Source organism: Anopheles arabiensis, chromosome 2, assembly GCF_016920715.1.
Source record: "Anopheles arabiensis isolate DONGOLA chromosome 2, AaraD3, whole genome shotgun sequence".
NCBI classification, from domain to species: domain Eukaryota; kingdom Metazoa; phylum Arthropoda; class Insecta; order Diptera; family Culicidae; genus Anopheles; species Anopheles arabiensis.
Genome location: NC_053517.1, coordinates 11,777,830 through 11,793,174, shown reverse-complemented (window position 1 = coordinate 11,793,174; position 15,345 = coordinate 11,777,830). Strand labels below are relative to the sequence as shown.

At 51.2% G+C, this 15,345-nt stretch overlaps 3 protein-coding genes across 4 annotated transcripts; 1 reads left to right on the top strand and 2 right to left on the bottom strand.

The window, feature by feature from the left end:
• Nucleotides 1-239: 239 nt before the first annotated feature.
• On the bottom strand, nucleotides 240-4,152 carry LOC120904904 (dihydroxyacetone phosphate acyltransferase). Its single transcript, XM_040315379.1, has 4 exons — nucleotides 3,385-4,152; nucleotides 2,681-2,967; nucleotides 857-2,604; nucleotides 240-767 (listed from the first exon to the last, which is right to left on the bottom strand). Exons 2-4 carry the CDS (start codon nucleotides 2,954-2,956, stop codon nucleotides 632-634), a joined length of 2,160 nt encoding a protein of 719 aa, XP_040171313.1. The 5' UTR covers nucleotides 2,957-2,967; nucleotides 3,385-4,152; the 3' UTR covers nucleotides 240-631.
• A 287-nt stretch (nucleotides 4,153-4,439) lies between these two features.
• On the bottom strand, nucleotides 4,440-13,020 carry LOC120904891. 2 transcript variants are annotated; one of them, XM_040315365.1, is made up of 6 exons: nucleotides 8,625-13,020; nucleotides 8,309-8,552; nucleotides 7,834-8,115; nucleotides 7,382-7,759; nucleotides 7,190-7,306; nucleotides 4,440-7,114 (listed from the first exon to the last, which is right to left on the bottom strand). In XM_040315365.1, exons 1-6 carry the CDS (start codon nucleotides 12,524-12,526, stop codon nucleotides 6,986-6,988), a joined length of 5,052 nt encoding a protein of 1,683 aa, XP_040171299.1. In that variant the 5' UTR covers nucleotides 12,527-13,020; the 3' UTR covers nucleotides 4,440-6,985. The 2 variants fall into 2 exon arrangements, with proteins under 2 accessions (XP_040171299.1, XP_040171305.1); XM_040315371.1 differs by having other exon boundaries at nucleotides 8,339-8,552.
• Nucleotides 13,021-13,405: 385 nt separating this feature from the next.
• Nucleotides 13,406-15,228, top strand: LOC120908437 (tigger transposable element-derived protein 6-like). The gene is made up of 2 exons (XM_040319414.1): nucleotides 13,406-14,139; nucleotides 14,207-15,228. The coding sequence occupies exons 1-2, from the start codon at nucleotides 13,440-13,442 to the stop codon at nucleotides 15,196-15,198; spliced, it is 1,692 nt and encodes a 563-aa protein (XP_040175348.1). The 5' UTR covers nucleotides 13,406-13,439; the 3' UTR covers nucleotides 15,199-15,228.
• The last annotated feature ends 117 nt before the right edge of the window (nucleotides 15,229-15,345 follow it).

Genomic DNA, 15,345 nt, shown 5'->3' with positions numbered 1-15,345 from the left:
GGACTGTTTAAGATAAAAAGATAGAAGATAAAACCACTAAAACACGTGATGAAAATGCTACATTTAGGTCCAATAACGCTTATAAGACGTCCAAAGTTGCTCGGAAAAGCATAACGCGCTCCATATGTCGTACGAATCATGGAATATTCTAGCAAGCCTCCCGCCATACCACCGGCAAGGGCGATCGTGAACCAACGCCCAACCCGTCATCTCTAATTGAATTAAGCTTTCTCCCTTTCTCCGTTGAAGAATGTCTTTTATTTGTATGACTTTCAGTGTGTCGAAGCTTTCAATTCCACCTTCATCCGCAGCTCCCTAACGCCCATTATACATGCTGCTCTACAAACTAATCTCCCCTTAACTAAATGCTGTACTGTTTTTTTACTTTGCACTTAATTACACAATTACCTTCCGATGACCGTTCCAACGTAAATATAAATTAATTGTTCCTAGCGTACGATAAAAAAAACAAACAAAGATTTACAACAATTGCATTAATGAGTTGTCATCAGCGAGTCCGAATCTAGGCGGCAAGCATGGGATCCAGCAATATTGCCAGTGTTGATGCTGCTGCTATCTCTTATACCTCCCCAAAAGCGTTGTTCGTTTACAAGTGGCGCACGTTGAAGCATTACAATTTACACCCGGTAACGGCGTTCTGGAATGTGAGGTACTCGAAGGGAAGCAGCGCACAGTAGCGCTTTAGTCGTTCGTGGATCGACTCGATCATACCGTCCGTACCCAGATCGTAGCGATACACATTATCACTGTAAACAAAAGAAACGATAAGAAACGAAAGAGAAGATATGAGATTAGAGCGTGCATTGTACAGCAGAAGGGATGCAAATGGTGCTACCTTTTCGATTTCCTCACTGCACCGAGCGAGACTAATGAGTGCAGCGCGAGGCTAATGCTGTCGAGCGACAGGCAGTACGGGTGTACGTTGCGCTCCTGCCGCAGCAGCTGCTGCTCCACGTGCTGCTGTACCGCCGCCAGGTACTCCTTTTCGGTGAACTGTGCCTTGCCGCGGAACTGGTCCACCAGCACCTCCACCGACTGCAGATAGGTGCACAGGAACGGACCGAGCGCGCTCAGATACACGCTGGCCAGATCGCCCTGTGGTGCAAAATCCAACGTGTCCTGCCCGGCCGGACTGGACCGCAACAGCCCTTGCCGGTACAGATGCTCCAGCGCGGCATCAAACTCGACCGTTTCGCGGCGCGCGTACAGCACAAACTCGAGCCCGTACAACGTCCGCAGCTCTCGGACCGCTCGCATCAGCTCACTGCGCAGCAGCAATGCGGTACCGCCCGTGGCCAGGGCTCGCCCTGCCAGCAGCACCATCGCCGGTACGGCCAACCAGTGCAGACAGGGGTTGCAGTACAGCTGGAGGGAGAAGATTGGCACCGCCAGCTTCATCACACCGTCCGTCAGGTTGTAGCCCTTCAGCTTTCGCTTGTCGACGCGGCTGAAATCGTGGTACGAGCGGGCAATCACCAGCACCCCGTCGCCCGTCAGCTGCAACACGTTCCGGTGCACATCGAGCGCACCGAGACAGAGCTGCTGCACGTCCGTGCAGCCCTCCACCTCCGTAACGGCACCGAGATCCTCGAGCATGCGCCCGAGCTGCGTCACGCCCGTCACCAGCTCGGCAAGCGTTACCGTCTGCCCATGGTACTTCCGGTAGTTGTAGTGGATCGCAATCAGATGAAACGCCGTCAGCACCATGCGGTGCTGCTGCAGATGTACCACATCGTTGGCCAGATTCTGGATCGCATCGCGCTCCTCCCGGGCCAACGTTTGCGCAAAGGTCGGCGCGACGGTGTGGCGCGTTCGGTTTAACCCCTCGCCGAAGTAGTCCTTCGCCGAGAGCGGATCGCCAAACTCGAGATAGATGGTGCCGTAGTTCTCGCGCACAATGCTGAGCGCCTTCAGCAGCCCGCGGGTCGTTTCCTTCGGCTTGGGCACACCGAGCAGCTCGTACACGAACAGCTGCTCCTCGACGGGCCGATCGTACGATACGCTCACCGGCACCACGAGCAGGTCGGGCACCTCGCCCATAAACAGTGGCTCCAGGGCCATCGAGAGAAGGCCAATCTTCGGCGACAGCGCCTTGTTGCTGCGGCTGCGCGTACCCTCGACGAAGAACTCGATCCCCCGGTCGTACGCCACTATCAGCTGGCGCATGTACTCGCGGAAGATGTACCAGTACTGGCGGTCGTTACCGTACGTGCGGCGCATGTAGAACGCGCCCGTATTACGCAGCGCACTGCCCATGCCGGCCATCGAGTAGAAGTCCATCCCGGCCGCAATGCCCGGGATGGCAATGTTGTAGCAGAACAGCACGTACGACATCAGTATGAAGTCACCGTAGCTGCGGTGGCTCGGCAGGTACAGCACCGTCTGGCGGCCGTACAGCGACCGCAGCTGCTCCAGCTTCACCTCATTCACGTACACACCGGTGTAGATGCGATCGAAGATGGCGTTCAGCATCGTGCCGAGCGAGCGGATGACGGGCAAATTTTCCGCCAGCCCAATCTCGTCCAGCAGCTCGGCAATGGTTCGGGCTAGTTCGGCACGCTTCGCTTTGTCGTTGGATGATTGCTGCAATTGAGAAAGCAATGGTTTAAATGCGATACGCGATTGATTCAATTGCAAATCCCTTTCGCTCTTTTTGTACCTCATCGAGCAGTAGCTGAATGCGGCCGCTGGCAAGTACGAGCTGCTTCAGCCTTTCCGGCGTCACCGGTTGATCCTTCCGGAAGGGTACCGTCACCCTGTACCGCTTCGTCATGTCGCGGCGCTCGCGGTACTGGGGCGCAAGCAGGTTTCGAAACTCGGCCAGCTTCCCCGGCGACAGCTTTATCGTCATCGATTCCACCACCACAACATCGTTCGAGCGGTGGTTCAGTGGCCTACTGCCACTACCGCTACCACTGCTGGGATTCGGTGCCATTGCTTTGTTCCCTGTATTGCGAGATAAAACAAAGTAGGCGTGATGTTAAAATTCGGATAAGCTAATTAAGCGGAAATTCACCCACGTGCTGTGTTAACCACTTAGCGCAACGTTCGTGTGAAGCACATTGCAGTGATTGTGGGAACGGATAGTACGGCCTGTCCGGCGCGCTTGCCCCACTAATCCTTGATAAGGATCATGGATTATCTGGCGCGTTATCAACGATGCCTCGACGAGCCCCGCACGGAGGTGTGGCAAACGGATGGTTGATGACGCGCCTTACCCAATTAGATAAGCGGCTGTTGACACATACGCACACAACAGCCGCGACTGATGTAGTGAGAAATCCTGTTCCGGCAATAACAATCAATCCCAACCAACCGCTTCGAAACGAGCTCGGTGCCCCGTTGAGGGTGTTTCACTCTTACCGTTTTGCTTGCACGCGTTGTCTTGAAAGTTGCAGTGTCTTTTGGTAACTTTGCCACTCTATATTCTCTGCACACCTTATCAACACGGAATCGTGACCTTATCCGACCTTTCCGTGCATTCCGTGCGACCGTTGCTGTTGGATATCAACACTCTTCTCACTCCCGCTAAAATTGCACTTAATTTCACACACTTTTGCACCCAAAATCGTCCACCGATTAGCACTTTTTTGCCTACGTTTACAGTTGGCCACTTTTGGCAGGGAACAGAAACTGCACGCTAGCGCTCATATACGCACGCCGCCTTCGTCATTCATCACCTAGTTTGCGCAGCACATCGGACGATACGCTGTGTGTTCACGCAGTTCTCTCGCAACACGTCGACGATACCACCCCACCAAAAACCCCGTCCGGCACACGCATTCCGGGCCCCGCAGTGGCGCAGTCACAGTTCTAGAAAGGTGGACACACGCAGCACAGATTAGCAAATTGGCTTCTGCAACACCACACACGCATGTGCTCGCGCCCGTCACCACCCCCGGGACAGAAAAGCGGCGCTCACTTCTACTGCTGGTGTTGGGCAATCACACTTGCTGGTACTGCTGACCAAGTTTTCCTCGCCGGAACCGGTCCGCCGTCCCACCATAGCCTTGGGGGCGAGTTGTCAAGCATTGGCTCCTTCCTTCGTTTGCCGTTCGCACCACGATGTTTCGCCTGCTCCCGCACAAGCGCAATGTACACAAAACAAAACCCGTTTCTCCCCCCTCCACCTTCACTTCGGCGGCGCGCGCGTACAGTGCGTTTCTATATCCAAAATGACGGTTCGATGCACCACCGTTCGTGCGCGACCAGTGCTGCCAGCCGGGTTACAATTTTATTGCGTTGAAATATTTCACGAAACATTTCACGGTGTCCTGGCGAGCTTTGAAAACGTGATCAGCTGTTTTGCCGTTACTGTAACGTAAACGGTTACACCTTTCCCAGGAAGTTCGGCAGTAAACGTATCGTTTCTGGCGCTTCTTTCGGACACACACTTACTACACAAGCCACAAAGCCGCTTCCGTTTTGCCAATGAGATTACACAGTTGTCTTTATTTTCGTACACTTGACTGGAATTTAATGTAGCCGTGTGCTTGTCTAGCACAGAGATGTTTTGGTTGAGATGTTGTTGGGGTTGTTGGGGAATCAAGTGTAACGAGAGTATATTCGATATATGTCTTTCTGCCGGGTGGTTGGATACAAGTTGTTCTACACCTTATTTCGAGATGTAATGGAGCGCAGTTGGTTATTGTTTTGTCAGTTAGCTTTCCATGCTTTAATAGGTTGTACAATTTTACTAACGGATAAGTTTTAGACCATGCTTTTATTAACTTTGTCTATCAATAAAAGATCATCGCACGATCCTTCCGTAACCCTTTCAACTCAGTTATCTCGTGTTTTGTCTTGTTTTTTCTTCTTATTTCAGTCAGTACCTCCTCGGTCCCGTCCCCCGGACGATTGAAAACCTCCTTCTAAATGATTTCTTCAGCTACTACACGTTTAGTTTACTCGCTCCCCCCGCATTCATTATTTGCCTTTTGTTTCATTTATGTTTCAAAATGATCATACAAGAATATATGTATATACGACTGGCATAACATTGTGGGGCTATTAATAGCAAAATTTTCTTTTTTTCAAGATCTGTGTGTATATATATATGCACGTATATATTGTGTTTTGTTACAGAATAATATAGGCTGGGAGTGTGTGTGTGTATAATTCATGCTTTGTGAGTACATATCAGAAGCTTGCTTATCGTGTAACAGTATCCTAAACATTCAGAACTGGTTAAGAGATTGATTGCATTAACTGTATCGCACTAAAGGTTCGCCAATCACGTGGTTCGAGCATACATATAAGCAAAATATAGCGAAGTATTTTCTGTTTTTTTTTGTAATACACATAAGCGGAATATTCATTTTACATAGAACGTATTATAAGCGATCTCAACCTAACGTTAAAACTATATATAGGGCAATTTTTTAAATCACATATCGTATTGTTTATAACAGAACGCGCATCGTAAACCCTCATCATTGACTAGAAGTAGATAAATAATAACTAACTTATACAACGAAGCGAACCGAAAAGGCTAGTAAATAAAATGACTTAATGATCTTACATATGATTGCATTTTCCTAGGCCTATTGCCCGAACAACCACAAAATGAAGCCTTTAATGTGTGTTATACGTATTTGTCGGTAACAATTATGCTTTGGAATTTGTTATGGATGTTTTATGATTTCTTCGCGAGATTGAGATTTGTTTCAATGTTTTGTAGCAAGCAGTTTGATAGTGTGAAGGCATTGAAATTCAAACATTTATTATTATTCTTGCTTATTCTTGCTGAGCTTACAACGATAATCCTGTACCATTATGTTGTGTGCTTCTTCTAGATTTAGATTTCGTGTTTGAGACCAATTGATTTTGGTTGTGCACCATGTCATCACCTCGACGTTACGTTTCAGTTAGATGGTTTCTCTAATATTACCCACCTAATAGTACCAGCACGTAGCTTGTTCAACTACGTGTGTGTCCCTTTAGCTGCACCTCTTGTTTTAGGGAAGGAGAGAAATCAATCACATTTTTGAGTATATTTTTGTAATTTTTCCACTGTCCCCACTGCAGCTGCAGTTGCAATAAGCATTAAAAGCTCTAGGGGAAGGGGGGAATAGGCATTAAGCGACACCAAGCTCTATTCATAAGCAGAACTATGCTCACTCCGTCAAGAGCATGTTAATGGAGAGAAAAGGGTGGCTATAATATCAAGGAAAAGCATAGTATCGAATAGAATAGAATAGATATGGCCAAATGTCGAACTTCCTTTCTACACCGAAAGACACTTTGATATTTTTTTTTTGTTATATGGCTGTCCATGTTTCATTGCGGTTAGCTTGATTCGTGTTTAAGCAAATCACACTTCAGCTTTAACGCCACTATCTTTGGTAACATTTTGTCCGACGATATTTAAATCGCAATCATACAATTTACGGAATTACTTTCCAGTTCCAAATTTCTTCTCTCTGTGTGTGTACAATACTATTCAAGCATGTAATCGCAACATTCAAATGGAAACCATATGCTTCGTTGAACATATAGTTCACAGCAGAATTCTAAATAAATGGTAAACATAGAATTACCTCTTTATACTTTAAACAAATCGATTGATAGAGAAAATTAGATACCTTTCGTAAATGTATCCTCCTGCTTACTTCTTCTTAACGTCTTCGTGGACCTTAATTTGCCTTTTAAGGTAATGTTAAATTTAAGATAATAAACCAACCACATTCAGGGCCCAGCTGACGCTTTCTTCTTTTGACATCATAGCTAGAGCAAGACAACTAAACGTTCAATTCAAAATTGCCTAACAGTTTGAAGAATACAGCTAGTAATACTTTTTTGTCCATTATTGCACTTTTGCGCGCTCAAATATCAACCACCGCTGCCTTTGGAGTGCCTTACTTACACAGGGAGTAGCAATGTGCATCGCTTTCCAGCATTTCGTTACTCGCCTGACGCTACAGTGATGCGGATGTTGAGTGATGTTGACAACACGTTGTCGATTTTACTGCGGATAGCCTAGGGCAGCTGATAGCAGCGGTTCCCAGGAACGGTTGATTTCTAGGAACAGCTTGGAGCAATGATCGTACACTGCATCGTCGCTGCTAATGATCGAAGCCGGGAATGCTTCGCTCTAAGGACGAGAAAGAAGGGGCACGATTGAGTGGCTGCGCAAAGGAAGCAATGCGAAGTTAGTGTGTTACCCTACCTTCTTGGTGTGCCAGATCGATTCTAGCATGGACAGAAAACGTTCCTGCTCTGCGCTGGTCGAAAAGAACACTACCAAATCGTCCGAGTTTTCCCGAACCTCCTGGCACTCAAATTCCTGCAATAAAAAAAGAAGAACCAAATAAAGAACACGCCTCTCTATCGATCTCTTTTCACTCCCAAGCAGCCTTACCAGAATGCACCACCAGTTGGAAGAGATGGCCGGTATCTTTACGGCCGACATTTCATCGATGCTAGCGCACGTCAGCACCTCGACACCGGAATTCTTCCCATAGAAGCTGCTCATGTTGGTGTAGCTTTTCTCTTCCGTGCTGCCAGCGAAAAAGTCCACCAATGAAGGCGGTCCACTGGTGGCCAGGGCACCGGATCGTGGAAGGCTTCTGGCCGGCGATGCATTCAGCAGCTGTTGCTGCTGCTGCTGCTGCTGCATTGCGCTGCCTCTGGTCGGTGTACTGGTGCTCGATGCATTCGAGCGGCGGTCAGCGCTGATCAACTGGCCAGCAACGTTCGTGCGCGTTGGTGTGCTGCAGTTGGACCGAATGGAACTTATCTGCAAGACAAGCGAAACGTTCATAAGGCAGGTGTCAGAGAGTTGCGCTTTTCGCGTGTGTATCTAGGACGTACCTCACTGAAGTTGTCCAGCCCACCATTACTGCTCGACACGTTGCTAATCTTCCGACGGGTGGCGTTCGGATTGATATTTTCCTTCGACGGAGAGGACAGACACAGCTGCAGCTGCATCGATGCGTTCGACGTCGATGATGGGTTGCTTATCTCGCCCACCGTGCTGTAGCTGGTGTTGCGACGCAACGGTGCGCTAAAGTCTTCCCGCAGCGTAAGGAGATGGTTCGACGTCATGATCAGCGTACACCCGAGTGTACGGCGACGTTCCTGCATCTCAAACAGCTTAAGAAGAACGAGCGAGAATAACAAATAACATCGTTACATTCTAGTTCGGGTTGGTTTGTTTCCAGCGAAAGCGAATTAAACGTTAAATTCTTCTTCATTTAATACTTGAAGTGTTAAGTATAGCGATTAACGCTACGCAACTATGACTTGATAATGAGAAATAAATAAAAACAAAAAAAGTGCTTCAAACCTGTGCCTCGACTGCCTGCGTATCACTCACCCCGCTTGCCGCTTGCACCAGTGCCTGCAGCCAATCGGACGCCACATACTCGTCCGGTGCGGCCAGCTGTAGCGCTCCGGTGCGAAGCAGCAGCTCGAAGCAGTACGGCCGGCCCGAATTCACCGACCGGCGTGCTCCCTGGCATTCGGCCAGTGCGACGGCCCACGTTGGCAGCTTCTGGGATGCATCTGCGAACAGGTAAAGCACTCCAGCTCTGCCAAAAGAATAAAAATAAGCCATTAATTATAATCCCAGAACGTTACTTTTTCTGTTCGTTGCTACTCACTTCAGCAAAAAGTATCCCGCCGACCAATTGTCCACGAAGCCCGCGTGAGACATTCGCCGATGCATTAGCGGGCCCTTGATGTGTGGCCCAAGCGGTGCCTCCTCGCTACCCAACGTACCGGCCGGCACGTTTACGACCGCGTAATATTTCCACGAATCCTCCCGGCTGACGCTCGAGTGATCGCGCACGAACGCCTGCAGCGGTGCCAGATGGTCGAGGGTGAGCTGACCGACGGCCGGCAGTACGGAGCCGCCGCGCCGCGCGCACAGCTCCAAGCTCGACACTAGCCCCTCCGCTGGGTACGGGCCACCGGCCAGCAGCACCTGCTGCATGTCCCGGGCCGAGTTGCTCAGCAGCACCGTGTTACCGTACGGGCCGACCAGTATAACGTCCAGCTCGGCGTACGGCAGCACAAACTTATTGCACAGCTTGTTCCGCACCTGATCCGTCACGTACAGTGTGCGATCGGTCAGAAACACCAGCACCGGCGTCATGTACCCCTCCCGGCTGTAGCCATTGAACAGCTTAAACACCTTCATCAGCACCTCGCTGTCGTTGCGGTAGATGGACAGCCGCGGGCCGACAGAAAACAGTTCCACCGGTAGCTCGCCGACACCGATCCCGCCACCATCGAACTTGACGCCTCCGAGCGCAAACGGGCTGGCGCTTTCCGCGCCCGACTGGGCGTACGTGTCGTTCAGCTGGATGCGATCGAGCTGACAGGCCGACGAGGACAGCTCGATTTCCATGGCGATTTCCGCGTTCAGATCCTCCACCAGCTCCCGGTTGATTGGGCGCGCCGGTCCACGCGGGCACAGGTTCTCGAACAGCCTGCGCTCCCCGTTCAGCTTCGACTGGAAGAAGGGATTCTGCTTGATCGTCGCCTCGAGAATCTTTTTCTGCGTCACGTTGCGCAAGAACCGGTTGATGAGCGAACTTTTCGACGCGGTTGAAGCGGAACTGGCCGTCGACGATGTCATTGGGTTGTGACGGTGTCGCTGCTGCTGCTGCTGGTACGGTGTACGGTTTGTTTGGCGCGCGAATAACTCCTCCGATTGGGGGGTTACCGGGGTCAGTGCGGCTGCGCTCGACGCACCCGACGAGGAAGGATAGTCCACAATCACGAGATCGTCCTCGATGAGCGTAGGTTTTTTGTCCACCTGCTGGTGCTGGCCCACCGATTCGATCAACGATTCGGTGGTGGTGGTGGTGTTGGTGGTGTGTGTGGTCGTCGTTACCGTGAGTATATCCTCAAACTCCACTGCCAGCTGTGGGTCGGTGATATGGCTCAGGTTGCGCGCCGGAGGCACCACCCCGAGATTAAACAGATCCGGGCTCATGCGTGACGGGCGTGACGCTTCCATGCGTGTGGTGGTGAGCGATCTGTTCTTCAGCGGCGATGACAGATGCCGGTTCGCTTTGGAAGCGGAACCACTGGCCGCACTGGCACGGGGCGATCCACTACCGGACTGTTTGCGTTCAACTGCACCCAGCTGCGGTTCGGAATGCTCGCTGCTGCAGGAAGAGATGGTGCTGCTTTCCATTAGCACCTTTTCCGAATGCTTCGGCGATGGTGGCGAGGGCAGTGCCGAGCTGCCCGATTCTCTTCTCAAACGCTGCGCCGCTTCATCGCCTCCCCGCTCTGCATCGCCGTCGCCACCGGGGCGAGGAGCCGTTGGGTTCGGCGTGGACGCTTGCGAGCTGATAACGTTCATCTTTTGAAATATGGTGGACAGCTTCTTTTTGATTTGCGTCTTGCCAATGAACGAGCCGCTCGTGGTTTCACCGACCGGCAGCTCCTTTTCCTCCTCCAGCGGTGTCTTGTCCTGTCCGTCCTCGAAGCAGTACGACACGCCGGTATGCTCGTACACGGTGCTTTCGCCGTTGATGATGAACTTGTTGCGATACGCAGCGGTGGCCCCGACGCACGCCGCACCCAGCGCCGTTTGCGAAACCGAATCCGGAGTGGAGAAAGTCACATCTTCCTCCGATTGTTCTCGCTCTCCGCAATTACCTCCATCGGTGTCCGTTTCTGCTGGGGGCAATTCGTCCTCCACACTGTTCTTGCGACTCGGCGCATACAGATCCTCGTCATTCTTTCGGCGCAACTGCTCGTCCACGTTGTGGACGTACTTTTTCTGCTGCCCGGCATTCGGCCTCCCGCCAGCCCGGCTGTGAAACCCACCGTCCAGGCTCTTCGACAGGAATGATTTCGGTTTCTGTACCAGCGTGAAATCATCCTCCAGCGTTGCGTCATCGTGCACCTCCGGGATGCATTCGCGCACCGATGACAGATCTTCCGATCCTTCCGGTACGCCCCGCTCCGGTAGCGCGATGCCGAAGATGTCCTTCAGCGAGCCAAAAATCATCCGACTGTTGTCGATCACCGACAGTCGCTGGTGCACGTTGAACTTCTTCACCTTCCGGCTCAGATCGTACTCTGGCACGACCACGTTCGTAAAGATGCTGTTGCGCTTCGTCTTCTTAAGGCAGCTGCTCTTCGGTTTCTTCTCCTTGCTCCACACCGACTTTACAAACTGTTCATCTGCGCCGCCACCTTCTCCGCCGCCACCCGTCACGTTGCCGTTGAACTCGTCCAGATGCTCGATGCTTGGCTCGCTGTAGTAGCAGTTATCCGAGATAATGTTGTTATTGTTATTGCCGCCGTGTTTACCGCGTCGACCGGTCGCACCACCACCACCACCGCCACCATTCGAGCCAATACACTCGCAGCTGTTTGATTTTGCCTGCCGATAGTTGGTCGTTTGCGTATTGCCTCCTTCGCCCGAGTCAAGGCTCGAGTTGGAATCGGAACAGCCACACTTGTACAGTGCCTTCCCCCCTCCGATCAGATCCGACACCTTCGTCGTCCGCTCCGGGGGACCGTACTCGAACACGCCCGAATTATCGTACTTGACGTAGTTCCGCTCGTCCTCCACGTTCTCGAACACGTCCGTCTTGCCGTAGTCGAGCACATCCGAGCAGGCGTTCCGGTACACGTACTGCCTTCCCTCGTGCGCTTCCTCGTCGCCGTAGTCGTACCCGGCGCCGCCGGTGTCATCCTCCGAGCACCAGGAGTAGCGGCCCTTGGCCACATTCTTCTTGCCCGCACCGCCCGTCTTGTACGTGATGAAACCGTGCTCGATGTGTATATTGTCCGTCTTGGTGTTTTTCAGGATGTCCTCGTGGAACGAGACCCGCTTTTTGGGCGTTTTGCTCATCGGTGTCTTCTTAATCCGGCGCCGATACACGATGTTCTCGCTGTCGAACGTCGAGCAGGTGCTGGATATGAGTTCGTCCGGTACCTGGCTCGTGCTCATGCCCGGTTCGATTTCAATACCCTCGCCAATCTCCTGATCTGCCGCCAGCTTGGCCTCTCCCGCTTCGTCCAAATCGTCCCTCCCTGTCGTCCCACCCACCGCAATGTCATCCTCTTCTTCCTCTTCGGCCGCTTCCACCTCCATCTCGGCGACCGGGCGGTCGTGATAGCTGTTGTAATTGTTATTGTTATTTTTGCCTTCCTCGCCAAACGGGGTCGCTGCTCCGGAAGCTGCCGCTGGCGGCAGTGGCGGTGGTGGGGTCGGTCCACCATCGAACTCGAACCCGCCAGCGCTGGAAATCATCGATTCGTTCAGCCCGCTCGATTCCGAGTCCAGCAGCTGCACACCGGAATCACTCGGCGTCGTGTCGTCCAGAATGCTGGCCACACTTGAGCTCATCTTGGGCGTTACGAAATCGCGCTGCGCATCGTTGGGCACCACCTCGGCGGCCTGTTTCGCTTTGCCCTCCAACCCACAAGCCATCGAAGCGCTGCTGTTGTTGTTATTATTGTTGTTGTTGTTGTTGGTGTTGTGCAAATACTCCTGACCCTCAGCAGCTCGCTGCATCGTTGCCACATCCATCGTGAAGGTTTATTTGCAATTGGCGTGCCTTGGAATGTATAGGTCAGTGGAACTAGTTCCGCCCCACGCTTGGTGCTTGGTATCGAGGAAACTCCACTTTTTCCGTGCCGCACCACACAAACAGGAATCCCCGTAATCGATCGATTCGCGCACTACGCCACTACAAGGATGGCATCTAGGCAAACTCGGTCGGGTGGGGGGTACGGCTCTATTACATGCTGTGCTGCAGCTGACCACCTTTTGTGCCGTCGGTCCACCAAACAACACTCTTTGTGATGGGCACTTTTCTCGAGGCTTATTTTCTTGCTCGGGTTCATTACGAACGCCAACACCATACACTTGTCATCACGCACTGAGTGTTTTTCACCATGTTGAACCGATTTTACAAAACTTTTGTAGTAAGTATTCTCAGCGACGAGGCGCTTTTCCTTACGGAGGAAAACCTCACACGGAACTGGGTGGAAAATCGATGCGTATTTCAATGACAAGTTTTTTCACTCTGTTGTACCACCGGGAGAGAGCGAGCATGAGCAAGAGAGAAAGAGAACAAGGAGAGGAAGCTAACCATTTGACGTTTCTTTGACATGCTTGCATACTTCACGGCGCTTATCTTCCGTATTTGAATTGTCTGTCCCTGTGTGCGTAATTCGAAATTAATACATTTAAATATCCATTTTACTTTAAAACACATTATCGCAGAATATTTGACTGTTACACAAATCGTTGATTATTCTAATATTTCATAGGAGAAACAGAAAGAGAAAGAGAGAATGGACGAGATGGTGTGAAATCTGTCGGACACACTCACACCATCATCGTTTGACAACTCGCATGTTCAGCTGTTTGTTTACCAACAACAAACAGTTTGTTCCTTGCTGCTGCTGCTGCTTCCCGCACGGGTGCGTTCGAGAGCATGTCGGTGAAAAAACAGAAATGCTTTTCGCAGGCCGACAAGCTGGAAATAATAGCGGCCCATGAAGCAGGCAAATCGCGCATCGAGCTGATGCGCGAGTACGGGTTGCCGCTATCGAGCTTCTACCGCATTATACGCCAGAGGGACTCGATCATACAGCAGTGCTTGCAGGGCAATGGCAATCTTCGACGGAACCGGGGCGCTGGATTCCCGCACGTCGAACGGTGCGTGCTAGAGTGGATCCATCAGCAGTTCGACCAGAGCCTTCCCATGGAAGGGCCCACGATAAAGGCGCAGGCAAAACTGTTCTCCATCAAGCTCGGCATCGAGGACTTTTGCGCCAGCAACGGTTGGCTGCACGGGTTTAAGAAGCGACACGGCATAAGCTTTAACCGATCGCAGCACGAGGAATTCCGTCGCACGCTACCGACCGGGCCGGACGGGTTGGGTGCTGATTGGGCTAGTCGCTTTACTGCCCTGCTGGACGAGTGTGACTCGAGCGATATTTACAGCCTGGTGGAAACTGGTTTGTTTTACAGCTGCCTGCCAGAACAAATCGACCACTATCAAGGGAAGGATTGCCGCCACGGAGAACACGGCAAAGATCGCGTGACAGTGCTACTTTGCGGTAATGTTACTGGAACGGATAAGCTTCCAATTCTCGCTATAGGCCAAACCAGCCGGGCTACGATTGCAAAGGGTAAGCAATGTTAATCCATCGCATATTCGTCGGCCCGTTTCGTAATTGCTGTTACTTTCAATTGCAGATCTACCACCGCCTACCATTGCCACCTATGAATGCAACTGGAACGCATGGCTTACAAGGGAATTATTTCAAGCGTGGTTGAAGAAAGTGGACCAAACCATGCGAGAGACAGATAGACAAATCGTGCTACTCGTCAACCACTCTTCTGCCCACGCATTTTTGTGCAATTTGACGAATGTTAGAGTAATATTTTACTCTGCACGGTCCGGGGAAGTGCAAAGCCCGCATCGCACACTAATCCGCGCGTTCAAGCGCAACTTTCGCACGGAACTAGTCACCCATCTCTTGGAGTGCCGGAAAAACGCGATCATACCGAACGTTAGCATAGCGCACGCTGTTCAAGTTGCGGCTCAAGCATGGGACACTATTACCAGCGACACAATAGTGAACAGCTTTATGCAGCCGCACTGTTGGATGGATGGGCTGTGCGACAGTTCCGAGCAGAACGACAACAAAGCGGATGCGATCTGGCCCCATGAAGCGGATAGGCAGCTCCTCCTACTTGCGCAGAGCAAACCGTTACCAAACTTTGGCGATTACGTGCGGGTGGATGAGAATGTTGCTGTCGCTGGTATGCTTACGGACGATAAAATCGTAGAGATGGTTATGAACCTAGAGCAAACGGATGGTGCGAGCGGGGAAAATAGTGGTACAGATAGCGAGAAGCTCAAGATGACGGTCGGTAAAGCGATTGTGAGTAAGGGCGAAAAACGGAAAACAACTTCTCCCGTAGTGCAAACAAACCGGCAACGAACCCAGCAGCAGCGTATGGTTGCGAAGTTCACTGCAGCTAAGGCAACTTTGAACGAGATGGATGTTGAACAACATCATCAAACTGCCGTACGAAAAGAGGACGCTTTGGATGCAATCAAAAAGTTGCATCAATTCTTTGACCGGCACGACGATACGAATGAGACAACGTTTGAGATGCTGTATGAGCTGGAAAGGTGTGTCCAAAGCGTGAAGGAACACAGTATTCATAGTTTTAAATAAAAAGGTAGAACAAAAACGTGCTACATTTTACCCGATGGTTTCTATCGCTGTTCACTGTGGGTCTGTAACAGTGCAACAATACAGTTTATACCCGAATCTGTAGCAGTAGTTGAAATGAATGAAGGTCTGAAAAATACATATACTAAA